Raw genomic sequence first — 12387 nt, 5'->3', positions numbered from 1 at the left:
TACAAAAGATATGTACAAAAGGAAAGAGAACATATACCATACCCAGACAAAACGCTTCAAAGAACCAAAAAAACAACTGAACATAGAAGACCATCACGTCCCAGAAATCGTCCCAGCCTCCACGCCAGCCCTAACTAACTCAGAAACCGTCACAATCTCATACCCTCTCCTCCTCAACTCCGGCAAAACCACCCTCAACATAGGCACCGTCCACTCCCGCCGATCATGACAAATAACAATACTCCCCGGCCGAACCATACTCAAAATATGCCTCGCATTCACCCACCACCACTTCACCTGCGCATCATGCGGATACACACTCCCCAAGACAATCCTAAACCCCAATTCCCCCAACAACCCCCTCATGCGCTCACTAAAAAACCCACTCCCAGGCCGAAACCACCTCTCCCTCGGCTCCCGCCCCCCAACCGCCGAATACGCCGCGCGAATCCGATCCTGCACGACCCGTACCTGCTCCCTCAGCTCCTCATCACTAAGACTCCGACTCGGCTCATCTCGCATCGCATGATTCCCCAACTCATGCCCCTGCCGCACAAGCTCATGCAATTCGCCCTCCCGGCCCGGAATCTGCGATCCGATGAGGAAGAACGTCGCCTTTGCGGCGTTGTCCGCCAGCACGGAGCGGAGTTCGGGGGTGTGGACCGACGGCGCGTCGTCGATTGTCAGGGCGATGAGTTTTCGGTTGCTGGGAAGAGGGACGTGCCAGAGGGTGTCGGGCCAGCGGTGTTGGAAGTAGCGGATAAGCAGCGATGGCGGTTTGTAGATTAGGTAGAAGGGGGTTAGGAGCGTTAGGGTTAGGAGGAATGGGAGGAGCATGGTTATTAGTAGGCGTTTGAGTTTGCGGCGTGGGAGGAGCATTTCCTTCTTTTATCTTTTTCTCTTTTTTGTTTCTTTTTTGGATCTGGTGGTGTGTTGATTTGTAGGGTGTGGTTTTTTGGTGGTCTATGTATGAGGTTGGTTTCGTTGATTTAATCGGGGATTGATAGCGATAAGGAGGCGGTCGGTGACTGTGGTGATGTATTGGAATGTGTATATGGTAGAATTTCAAACGCTTCTTCCTTCGTAATCCCTGAATATAGAAGATATTATTAGAAATAGGAATGATAAGAAGGTATGACACGCAGAAAGAGAATCAAAAGTAAAACATACCCAAATCACCAGACAACAGCGACAGGACCCCCGCGGGTAAAGAACTTAGTGTTTCGGATTGAATCCCCCCGTTGGCGGCGCAGTTGACGCTCCCGAGCGCGAGCCTGCCGACCGCGGCGTCGCTGGACCTTTTTCTGCCGGCGGAGCTGGGGGTCGGTGATGGGGAGGAGTCGCTTGAGCCAATTCATTCTATTTCACTGTCTGATATTCCGTGTAATGGTTGGATCCGGGGTTATATTGTTCCCTTGTTTCTTTTGGAATGTGTGTTATGGTATGGAGTATTATGATTAGTATTTATTTTTCGTATGGGGGATTTCGCTGGTGCTTATATATGTACTGTCCTGCGTAGTATGTACTTCATGCGGCCTGTTAGTGGCTGTGTTGGGTTTGCCCGATGGGGGCGCCAAGGACATCGTTCGGTTTAGTTGGATGGGACAAGTTGTCTGATCTCTATTTGGTGACCTCATTTGTTTTATTCTGGATTGTCTTGGAAGTGATTGGTGGTCATTGGGCGAGTCTTGCACTAAATGCACCCAACGCACCAACAGCTACTCGTATTCTGATAGGCTGGGGGTAGCCATGACTGGTCATTTTTAGTACTTGGAAACGTGACTATACATGCTGATATTGTGCTTCACTCGTCTATAGACTTGTAGATAGAACTGTGGCTAACAATCATTGAACCAGTGCCCACCCGACCGAACTCCAGTACTGATGAATTATATACCTACTAACGGCTACTCTACCCAACCAATCCCACTACCTCTCCGGGCCACTTCTTTCCCCAGACAATCGCCCGCGGTGGTACTCGTCCGCCCACCGGGGCTAGAGCACGAATCTTGCCCTTCTCGCTATCCACTTCAGCCACGTACAGGAATCCCATTATACTGGCGTCCCGCACCTCGGCCGCACTGGCTGTGGTGGGTGCGTTGGTGATGGCGATGAGAGAGTTGGCGAGTGTGGATGGTGCAGGGGGTAAGACTTTCTTCAACGGGACATTCGAAGCCACGGGTGGGGTAGCGCTCTCGATGCTGGAAACTATGCCAGGTAAAGGTGTAGCTCGAGCTGGCTCATCTTGCTGGGCCTGGCTGGCCTCAGCGTCGTTACCTCCCCCGGGGAGGAACGAGTCACCGGCTCCGAGTTGGGATGGATCATATTCGTCTTCGTCTTCCTCTAGCGATGCGATGGTATAATTGTAGATACTGAGCGTGTTGAAATCAAGCTGTTGGGCGTGTGGGGATAGTGTCACATTTGTAGTTGACGATGCTGAGAGCGAAAGAGCGGCAGACGCAGTGGACGGGATAGGGTTGCCAAAGAAGTATGTCCGGATTTGGGATTCCCGGACTCCCTTCATAAAGGCTGCATCGCGATCTACACATCCACCGGATTTAGAGAGCTTCACGACTGTGATGCGCTCGTCCGAGGCGACGGCGGAAGCGCTAGACGTCGGCTTGTTATCGTAGTTCTTCATCATGAGACTGTATAGACGTTCCGAGCCAATGACAAGGATAGTAGTAACTGTCATCCGTCAGCGCATGCACACCTTACACAATAAGCAAACCGAGGAGACATACTCGAAAACTCCGTCACGATATGGTTGATCATTTCAAGACTTCCAGGTTTACCCTGACTTAAAGCCCCCGGCGTATCCACAATAATACCCGTTTCCCTAGCCTCCTCATCCTCTGCCATGCGTCCCATCACCGACAGCGCCAACCGCGACACAATGGGCCGGTAAACAGACCCCTCCGCCTCCAGCGGATTCTGCATCGGGTAAAAGTAGACCAAAGGCAGCTTCACAGGAACAGCACTGGGCCCCGACATAGGACTGCTTCCCCATCCCTCCTCAACATCCATCATAGTGCGGAACGCCGTAGCCGTCAACGTCCCAGGGACACTAAGCATACCCTCAGTCGGATCCAAGTTGACAACGATAGGTTGCCTCTCCACCTTCGTAGCATATGCCGTCAGGATCTTCGCGACACTCGTCTTTCCCGCATTCTCCGGGCCGAGAATTAGCACGCGCGGACCGTCCTTTCCTGTCGCCTTCGCCTCCTGACGCATAGTCTCCAACGCAAAATGCACATTGGCGTATTCCACCATCGGTGTCTCCTCTGCCGTGTACTCGCTTTGACAACCTCCTGCGCCGAGCCCGCGAGGTGTCGCGCCGCTCAATCCACCCGGTGCCAACCCATCGACAGATGGCCCTGTATCCCCCGCGCCCACTTCCAGTGTGCAACCATGCCAGGTGTATATTGCGCCTTTCGTCCCGGAGAAGGTGTATGTTTGAGATGGAGCTAGTTCGGTGCCAAAGAGTTCTGCGGTGCCAGCGAGGAGCTATGGTTGCCCCTCCAATTTTTGGGAAGGATAGGTCAGCCACGCTATAATTTCCATGTATGGGGTCGTAAATTGATTTGTGGTTGAGCTACTCACCTTGACTCGAATGACTGTGCCGAAAGCAACCTCAAATCTCCACTCGGAGCCCTTCGACAGGCTGACCTGGGTCGGCGGTGCGGGCGCGAATTGGTTGTCCGCTGACGGCTGTGTAAGGTCTAGACCGGGGAGAGACATGGCATTGCTAGGATCAACCGATCCTATATTTTGAAACAAATCAGGAAAAAAAATAAGTGCTCTATCTTCTAACGTACCACGACAGGATGTTCGGGGAGCTTGAAGATCATTATCAGAGCTAACGGCGGAGGTGACGGTGTTTATCATGTTTGCAGCGGAAAGGTCCAAACTTAACTGTAACGTCGGACAATCCTTTACTAAATGCGCTACTTTGGAGTACAACCTACCATTTCGGAGACTAAAGGACCAGCATGAATAGAATACCACGGCTACATCATCTCATTTTTTATTGCATTTGCATTTCACATCCTGTGCTACCGAACCATAGGAGACCATCCCGAGTGCCCATCAAAAACCATCCGATCAATAGAGGCAGCGAAAAGAAACAAAGGATTATAGTTAGTATATCAGGTATCCAGGAAAAATAGGAGAATGCGCATGTAGAGAGTGTTTCGATCTCCAGGACCACCGGGTGAAATCAAAAGACGATCAATGACAACCATTTCCGGGAAAAGTGCTCTCCTTCTTGCAACGAAAGCGCAAAAATTAGAAAGGGATAGGGTGTAAATACGATACATCAGGAAGCTCTGTGTGGGTAAAATCACAATGCACATCGAAGAGGGGATGCAGGAAGAGGGTATACAGGTCGAAAGAACTAGATCCCTTTCCTGGGGAAAGGAGGGAACAATCTAGAACCTAAGGTGAAGGGGTGAAGAGGTTCGGGAGAGATGTTCTTCGATGGGAAACGCGACGGTCAACTCGGGACAATCGTTCCATAGGAAGGCGCCCAATACATTTGGTAGTAGAACCTCTAAAAGAAATAAGGAATCGAAGCCCTGGTTATGTGTTAGACTACAAACGGACAACAAGGGCAGTTGGCCAACTTACGCAAGTGCAAAAGCAGCGGTGACGCCGACAAGAGCCCGATTCCTGACGCGTTCACGCTTCAGCTTTTCTTCCAAGACCTTTGCTCTCTTGGTCCGCAAGGTCTTTGCTTCTTCGTCCTCCTCGTCATCACTAAGCGCTTCTTCGATGTTGCGCTTCTTAGCAGCCTTTGTTGACGATGGTACGGGTTCCTCCTCTGTGCTCTGAAGCTTGGCAGCCTCTTCTACCATTTCCTTAGCCTTAGCAATCATCTTTTCGGTGTCTTCGGCAGATGGAGCATCAGGAAGGAAGGAAACAGGCAATTCCACCGAGACGGTGGTCTTGGTCGTTTGTACATCCTTGGCTTCGTCGGCATTAGTTTCAACATCCACTTTGACATTCTCCTCCTTGGTCTCCTTGGTCTCCTCGACCTCCTCAATCTCTTTGAGCTCCTTAAGCTCTTTAAGCTCCTTCGCCCGGGCAGCTCTGGGTGTCTTCGTGGACTTTGGTGTCGAAGCAGACTTCTTAGGAGTAGGAGCCACTCTCTCTTCATCGTGTTCCACGCTGGGTTGGATGGTGCCATTGACCGATCCGGCCTCGGCTGTAGCATCCAAGGCAGACTGAAGGTTTGCATTTGCCTCACTGGTCGCCACAATGCTCGCCTCTTTCACCTCCTTGACCTCCTGAGCTTCCTTGGATTCCCTGGCCCTCGTGCTCCTGGGCTTCCGCGGGGAAGCGAGCTTTTGTGGGGAAGCGAGCTTTTTGCTGGGGGAAGCAGACCGGCCTCTGCGCAGGCGCGGCGCCGCAGTGAGCTGGGCTGGTGCTTCAATCGGAGGCAAGTCAAACCGAGGAGGTGGGGTGATCTGCATGTGCTTCTTCGTACTGGATGGGGTCTGTACAATCTCGGTGGGATCAAGCAATGCTCGTACCCAATCATACATCTGATACTCCTTTGCTAACTCAAGAGCTAACGAACAGTTAAATAGATGTTCGCGAGCAGCATCAATTGAAGGGACCTACCTAGGATTGGCGAGATCCACACATTTCCGGCGATTTCATCCTCGCTGGTTTCCTTGCGAGCCTTCACATATTCACGCTCAGACCGTTCCTCTTCTAATTTTGCCCAGGGGAAGGCAATCTTAAACATTCCGGTAGCGCTGACGTATCCATCTTTGCTCCTTCGCTGTTGTGGTTGAAAAGAGTCGCGTTAATTTTTGGTTCTATGCGATGCCGCTGCTCCGACAGATGGGTACAGGAAGGCCACTCACCATTAAAAAGTACGTCTCTGGTTGTTGCTGGGTGTTATGTGAAGGAAATATTTCAGAGCCTTTGAGGTCCCTTGGCAGCTTCACGCGCAAATGCGCATATTCAAAAGGTCCAAGGTTTTCCGGCTTTGTCGCATTCGACGTGCCGATCACTGTAGGTCTCACCGTGAGATTTGTTTTTCCCAATCGTCGGCACCGCAACAGTTCCTCGTCTACCGTCGCGATGAGATGCATATGTCAGCCAGGCGCAAACTTTTGAAGCCGAAGCACGATGAGAGGTGAGCGAGCCCTGGGGTCGCGCGACAAAACGATGTCGGAACTTACAGGAGGGAGTCTCAGACGGAAGGATGTGGGGATTGTTCTTCTTGGGCAGTGAGCGCGCCATGATGAACGGTCAAGTTCGTCAAATATCAAACTAGAGCTGAGAGTAGAATGTTGTGCAGTTTCCGAGGTGATTTGAAGCAGGATGCGACGCCAGAACGTCGGCCACGTTGCAGGCGCGTCTCTCGCCGCTTTGGTCGAGGGTTAGTCGATAATACGTCACCACGTAAGATGCACTGATGATAGAATCACGATCAACTTGGCGGACGATTTAACCTGTGGGACACAGACGGTAGACCCGCGACAAGCCAGGTGATAACCGACTCAAGAACAATACGAGAATCGATAAGTAGGGGAGGAAAATAATAAATGGAGGTGAAACCGGGCGGGCGCTTGCTTCTGTACGCCCGACGTACTGTATCAGTTCCGTACTCAGTATTAAACAAAAGGTGACACTAGCTCCCTCCACCAATGGTCATGCGTAAAGGTCATGTGATATATCGTTTACAGTAAAGATCGGTGGCTACCGGCTGATCCCCGGTATTTGATGAGACCAGGATTGGGTATGCCACACGTATTAGTGCCTTAGAGCCTGATCAAGTTGGCGGGAGAGCCCGTTGCCCCGTGACGGGAAATACGTTGAGGGATTGTTCATCACAGTTGATTCATCTCTTGGAAGCTCTTTTGGTGGATGTGATGCAACTCTTACAAAGGCGGTTCCGTTGATGCTTTTTCTTGTTATCTTTCACTTTTCTCTCATTCAAAGCTCAGCCACATATCCATACAGTGTTTGTTTACATACAAAGACTGAGAAAGTCTCAAGCAGAGAGAATTCAGGGTTATTTTATGGAGTATATCTTGACATCACCACTGGACTTTACCGATACTGCAGCACCCAATGATGTATTTACAGCACAAAATGGAATCCATTTTGAGATAATCGTTCTCCAACAAAGCCATTGACCTTGAACCAGAGAAAGAAAACATGACTATCCCAGTTGGGACAGGGAAAAGCGAGAATATTTCTGGATCAATGTCTTGAAAGGATTAATCAATGGGCCGCTCACTTTTCCCATCTTCGTTCTGGGCCTCCCCTGAAATTGTCCACCGCCTTTCTTCCCACCCCACTGTGTGGGCTGAGAGCCAACGAATCCCCCACCGGTGCTTGACTACCAAAACAAAACCGCCCCTCTTAGTCTTCATTGTTGCTGTTCTTTTTGCTACTCCCACCTAAATCCTTGCAGGACCATTTAGACTTAATTTTGCTTGTGGATTCCCGTTGACGCTGCGTATATCTCCCTTCTCTCCTCCCCGGATCTACTTATTGTATACAAGTGATCTGTTCTCATCATTCAACTCCCTAAAGTTACACTACCATATATACTAATACCCCACCAAGCACCTGCCGACACAATGCCTGAGCACGAAGAAGATCTCGTTGCCTCCAAGACCGAGGGTTTCAAGGTCGGGGAGAAGAAGACAATCAATGAGTACACTGAGCTTGGTATGTGGATCTCTCCGTCCATACTTGAATCCCGGATTTCATTATGCACCAGCCAACCTGCCTCGTGGCATCGCCCCTTACCGTTATGCAAGAACGGGAGCTATGGAACTCCAAAACTCCATTCCAGCTGCCCCCCGAGCTAGTGTGACGGTTTGCTTTCTTCCACCATGCACGCATATATCCCGTACGCCGGTGCTAAACTTTGAACCTCATCAGATAAAAATGACGAATCCCTAAACCGCTGGAAGGCCTCTCTAGGCCTTGCAACCGGTGCAACAATTGGAGACCCCAGCGATCCCAGGAAGTGCATCATCAAGTCTCTAGCCCTGGAGGTTGAGGGACGCCCCGATGTGGTCATCGACGTGTCCGCACCCGGTGCAGTTGATACTCTCAAGGACAAGCCATTCACCATCAAAGAGGGTGCCCACTTCCGGATCAAGGTCGTCTTCCAGGTGCACCATGAAGTCCTGAGCGGTCTGAAATACCTGCAGGTCGTTAAGAGGAAGGGTGTTAGAGTTAGCAAGGACGAGGAGATGCTGGGCAGCTATGCCCCCAACACCACCGACAAGCCCGTTTACGAGAAGAAGTGTAAGTTTCCTCTACCTCTGGTGCAGTCTGCGGTCGTAATCTGCGCGCTAATTACCCTTTTACTTTTCAGTCCAAGAGGAAGAGGCCCCCTCGGGATTTATAGCTCGTGGCCATTACAACGCGGTCTCGAAATTCGTGGATGACGACGACCACACCCATCTGCAGTTCGAATGGTCGTTTGATATCGCGAAGGATTGGTAAATCTGACGGTTCCTGGATGAACCACGACTCTGTCATGACCAGCATTCTTTGAAAATTTGCAAGCGTTGTACGGAACTGCATTCTTGGAATTTTTGACCTTTGAGAGCTACACCCCCATGACTCACTCTTGGGTTGTCGTATATAGGTCCTAATAATTGGATCCCTTTTCTATAAGAGCTCCAGACATACAAATACAGCCTAGATACATATGGTCTTGTGTATTCATTTGTTGGTAGTCTTCACCGCTATTTGATCGCAATGCTGTCTATAAAATGCTTTGCCCATCATCTAACAAACTCCAAACAAAGAAAAGATTGCATTGAATAGATAGAACGTGAAAGAAAATAATTATAAGAGGGTATCACAAAAAGTAGTCAATCACCGGGTTCTGTCCGTCCTTATTCTGCTGCGCTTGCTGTTCGTTGCGATGGGCATCGTTCTCCGGGGCTGCGTCGAAGATGTTGAAAAACCTCTCGCCGGTATCGCTAACTTCGAGGACGCTCGCAAGATTACCGCATCGATAGCAGTAGTTCGGTGCACTCCACACGGTACTGAGCCGGTCATCGTAGAGAACCTGATACCCCTCCTGACACAGCTGGTGCGCCCGCAGAATATGGGACATGCTATTGACTTCGAGGAATTTCCGGACAACCTGCGCACCGAATGTATACCCAGCTCCCCTTGGCGAAAGGGAGAACTCATCTCGTTCGGTATCCGGGTCGGACCAGACCAGATCGGCCATGGGGCCTTCATGAGGGATCTCACGAAAACGGTCAATGATTTTAATTTGGTCTATGGAGTGGATGGACGGGGATAGTCCGCCGTGGACACAGAAGATTTGATCGTTAATAACCACGCTCAGGGTGAGGAAGTCGAACATATCAGTGAAGTAGTGCCATACGTTGGGGTTGCCGTATTTCCGCACGCACTCGGTATAAAATCCATAGGATTGCGTGACACCGCGAGACTCGTGGTTTCCTCGAATAAGATGCACGCGATGGGGGTATCGTAACTTTAAACAGACAAGAAGGGAAATTGTTTCTACACTGAATAAACCACGATCCACGTAGTCGCCTGCGGTACAAATCATGACATGTCAGCTAAATGATTCGACCAGATTCGGGATTCATGTAGTCCCTCAACTGACCTAGAAATAGATAATTTGTGTTTGGGCAGAAGCCTCCGATCTTGAAGATTTCAAGCATATCAAAAAACTGCCCGTGGATATCTCCCACTACCGTCACCGGTGCCGCAATATGAACCACATTGCTCTCTTTCATCAACAGCTCTTTAGCTTTGGCGCATATTGCCTCAATCACAGAGTCTGCCAGCAACTCCTTTCTATAGAGCCTCTCTATACACTCGTCCAGGTCGATACTCGCTGCGACACGAATTAAAAGTTAGTCTAGAAGACACGCAAACGAAGGGAACTGTGTTGGTTTAACATACCCGGTAAGCCAGGCATTGTATCCGAATTAATCTAACGGTTGATTGAGAACACTTCTATGTTGGTACAAGATAGCGATGATGGGACGAACGGGTCAAGCCTCGAGATAATTTGATCGCGAGATATCACTGAACGCGTCGGGATAGGGAGCGGGAAATGGACAGTGCGCAGGTCGTCTCGAGGAAGGATGGTATGTCTGTGTGAGAAGTTGTTGCAGTAGTTCGCATCATGACCGAGAGATGCAGCGGGACGTATGTGAACAGTGCCAACTGAGCCCGGGCAGCTCAAGGACTAAATGATGGCAAAAATGATGTCCAGACAGGATTCGGAGCTTGTCATAAGGACCTCGAATGGGCTTTCTTAAAAATCAATTCATCGTCGGGAAAGGAACTGGACACATCGATAACCCTCGGTCATCAATAGCGGTACCACTGGCACGCGGCGGACCCATTTAATTTGAATTGTGCCGTGCCACACCGCCTGTTATTTGGAGTGGAGCCTAAAATGGATAAGTGAGCACGTGGGGTCTCGCCTCAACATAATATACAAAGTACTCATTCCGTAGTATTGAATAACCTCAGATCTGCGGAAGCTTCAGGGCTCTCCCCATTCTGAAATAGGCCTAGGCCCTCGCCGCTTTTTGCTCCCGGGCGAAGGATACGTCCCGAGGCATTCCTACAACATCGAGATATAAAGCCAGGTGGGATTTGTCGATGAACCGACCGCGGTGTTTGTAATACTATCTAGTTTACAGCGTATTGAGAACTCTAGGGCTATAAGACAAGCAGTCAATTTTTCAAGAAAGTCAGGGCAGCAAGGCACAACGCATCCACTCCAACTCTCATTGTTGGCTGAATAACGGGTGCGAAGAGCGCCGAGTGATTTCCTGGGATCTCTTCTGTGCGAGAATCTGCCTGTGCCTTATCCCAAAGTTCAGGATCAATGCCTCCTAGGAGCCAGAAACAGCTAGGGATCCCTCGGCAGGTTGCTAGCGTAGAGAAATCCTCGCTAACATTGGTTCGCGGTACGTCGTCATCGAAGTCGTCAAAGTGAGTTGCAAATGTCGCGGCAACTTGAGATGCAGCATCTTTGTCGTTCAGGGTAGGTGGGAAGCGTCTCGTCGGGGTGAACACAGGGGGCTTGGGCGAGCCACTCGCCGCACACTCGGCCTCGACGATACGCTTAATCGCAGAGATAATTTGTTCCCGAATCTCCAATTTAACAGACCGAAAGTCAACACCGATCTCGGCCCTGTCGGTAATGATGTTCTCTGTCTGCCCGGCCTGGAGACTTCCGACGGTCAAGACAGCGAGGTCGCTTGGGTTGATCTCTCTGCTCACGATACCTTGTAGTCGAATGACAATATGTGCAGCAAGAAGCACTGGATCCACTGTCTGATGAGGCTGAGATCCATGACCACCACGCCCAAAGACTGTGATCTTCATGCTGTCGGCAGCAGCCATGATGGCTCCGGGGCGCGAGCCAACGCTTCCTGCCCGCATTCTCATGACGTGCTGACCAAGGACATAATCAGGCACTGGAATCTTGGAGTAGAGTCCATCATCAACCATCGCCTGCGCACCTCCACCTCGCTCTTCGTCTGGTTGGAACAGCACGATTAAGGTCCCGCTCCACTCGTCCCGCATCTTTACAAGCGTCTCTGCCGCTGCTAGGAGACATGTAATATGCATGTCATGACCACAAGCATGCATTACTGGCTTCTCGTTCCCTTCGGTATCGCGCATAGTGAGGGAGCTTGCATAGGGGAGCCCGGTCAACTCCTTGACCGGAAGTGCGTCCATGTCCGCTCGCAGGAGCACAGTCTTGCCCTCGCCATTTCTAAATACGCCTGCTAGGCCGTAGCCTCCGATGTTGGTATGGAGCTCATAGACTTTCAGCTGGGCCAGGTGTGCCGCGAGCTTTTCCGATGTAGATTTCTCTTGCCGGGAAAGTTCGGGATGCGCATGGAAATACTTGTAAAGGTCCTCGTAGGGAGCCAGGCTCAATGACGCTGCCGTGAGAATTTCTGACAAGCTTGACCGTGCCATCTTGTGGAATGGCAGTGTGTGGCAGACGTAGAGGGATATATGCCGTGCAAGGAAGGTGGGGTTGCAGTGCATGAGTCTATGAGAGGCTCCTGTAATATATTTATTTATAGTAGTGCTATACGGGCTACTGGTACGTGACTGGGGGCGCGACCCCGCAAGCTTAATGGCCAGCCCGGCCAAATGACCATGTCCCTCTATGTAGTAATCTCCTATATAAGGTGCTTAAGTCTATTTAAAATAATTCAATAACCAGTAAAGACTTTGACATTGGAATGACTCACGGCATAGATAAAAATATTTGTCTATTTAATTTGAAGCGTAGTTTAAAATATTCATTATCTTCTATTATCTTTACAAGGTACAAACTTAATGAGTATACTATATAAACAGGCACTAATGTGCGTAGAT

The 12387-nt window shown here is 50.2% G+C and overlaps 6 protein-coding genes across 6 annotated transcripts; 1 reads left to right on the top strand and 5 right to left on the bottom strand.

Annotated features, from left to right (window-relative positions):
- Window positions 1–93: 93 nt before the first annotated feature.
- Window positions 94–879, bottom strand: AO090026000697 (chitin deacetylase CDA4; the record flags this gene model as incomplete). Its single annotated transcript, XM_001822058.3, has 1 exon — window positions 94–879. The coding sequence occupies one exon, from the start codon at window positions 877–879 to the stop codon at window positions 94–96; it is 786 nt and encodes a 261-aa protein (XP_001822110.1).
- A 1033-nt stretch (window positions 880–1912) lies between these two features.
- On the bottom strand, window positions 1913–3741 carry AO090026000698 (cleavage polyadenylation factor subunit CLP1; the record flags this gene model as incomplete). Its single annotated transcript, XM_023235955.1, has 3 exons — window positions 1913–2688; window positions 2745–3507; window positions 3604–3741. The coding sequence occupies 3 exons, from the start codon at window positions 3739–3741 to the stop codon at window positions 1913–1915; spliced, it is 1677 nt and encodes a 558-aa protein (XP_023091131.1).
- Window positions 3742–4437: 696 nt separating this feature from the next.
- AO090026000699 (uncharacterized protein) lies at window positions 4438–5752 on the bottom strand (the record flags this gene model as incomplete). The annotated part of the gene is made up of 3 exons (XM_023235954.1): window positions 4438–4552; window positions 4630–5572; window positions 5626–5752. 3 exons carry the CDS (start codon window positions 5750–5752, stop codon window positions 4438–4440), a joined length of 1185 nt encoding a protein of 394 aa, XP_023091132.1.
- A 1852-nt stretch (window positions 5753–7604) lies between these two features.
- AO090026000700 (rho GDP-dissociation inhibitor) lies at window positions 7605–8484 on the top strand (the record flags this gene model as incomplete). The annotated part of the gene is made up of 4 exons (XM_023235953.1): window positions 7605–7695; window positions 7823–7879; window positions 7912–8283; window positions 8354–8484. 4 exons carry the CDS (start codon window positions 7605–7607, stop codon window positions 8482–8484), a joined length of 651 nt encoding a protein of 216 aa, XP_023091133.1.
- Window positions 8485–8845: 361 nt separating this feature from the next.
- AO090026000701 (serine/threonine-protein phosphatase) lies at window positions 8846–9764 on the bottom strand (the record flags this gene model as incomplete). Its single annotated transcript, XM_001822062.3, has 2 exons — window positions 8846–9558; window positions 9632–9764. 2 exons carry the CDS (start codon window positions 9762–9764, stop codon window positions 8846–8848), a joined length of 846 nt encoding a protein of 281 aa, XP_001822114.3.
- A 955-nt stretch (window positions 9765–10719) lies between these two features.
- Window positions 10720–11979, bottom strand: AO090026000702 (M20 family metallopeptidase; the record flags this gene model as incomplete). The annotated part of the gene is made up of 1 exon (XM_001822063.3): window positions 10720–11979. One exon carries the CDS (start codon window positions 11977–11979, stop codon window positions 10720–10722), a length of 1260 nt encoding a protein of 419 aa, XP_001822115.1.
- Between the last annotated feature and the right edge of the window lie 408 nt (window positions 11980–12387).

Source organism: Aspergillus oryzae, chromosome 3, assembly GCF_000184455.2.
Source record: "Aspergillus oryzae RIB40 DNA, chromosome 3".
In the NCBI taxonomy this organism is placed as follows: domain Eukaryota; kingdom Fungi; phylum Ascomycota; class Eurotiomycetes; order Eurotiales; family Aspergillaceae; genus Aspergillus; species Aspergillus oryzae.
This window is presented reverse-complemented; position numbering and strand designations above follow the sequence as displayed.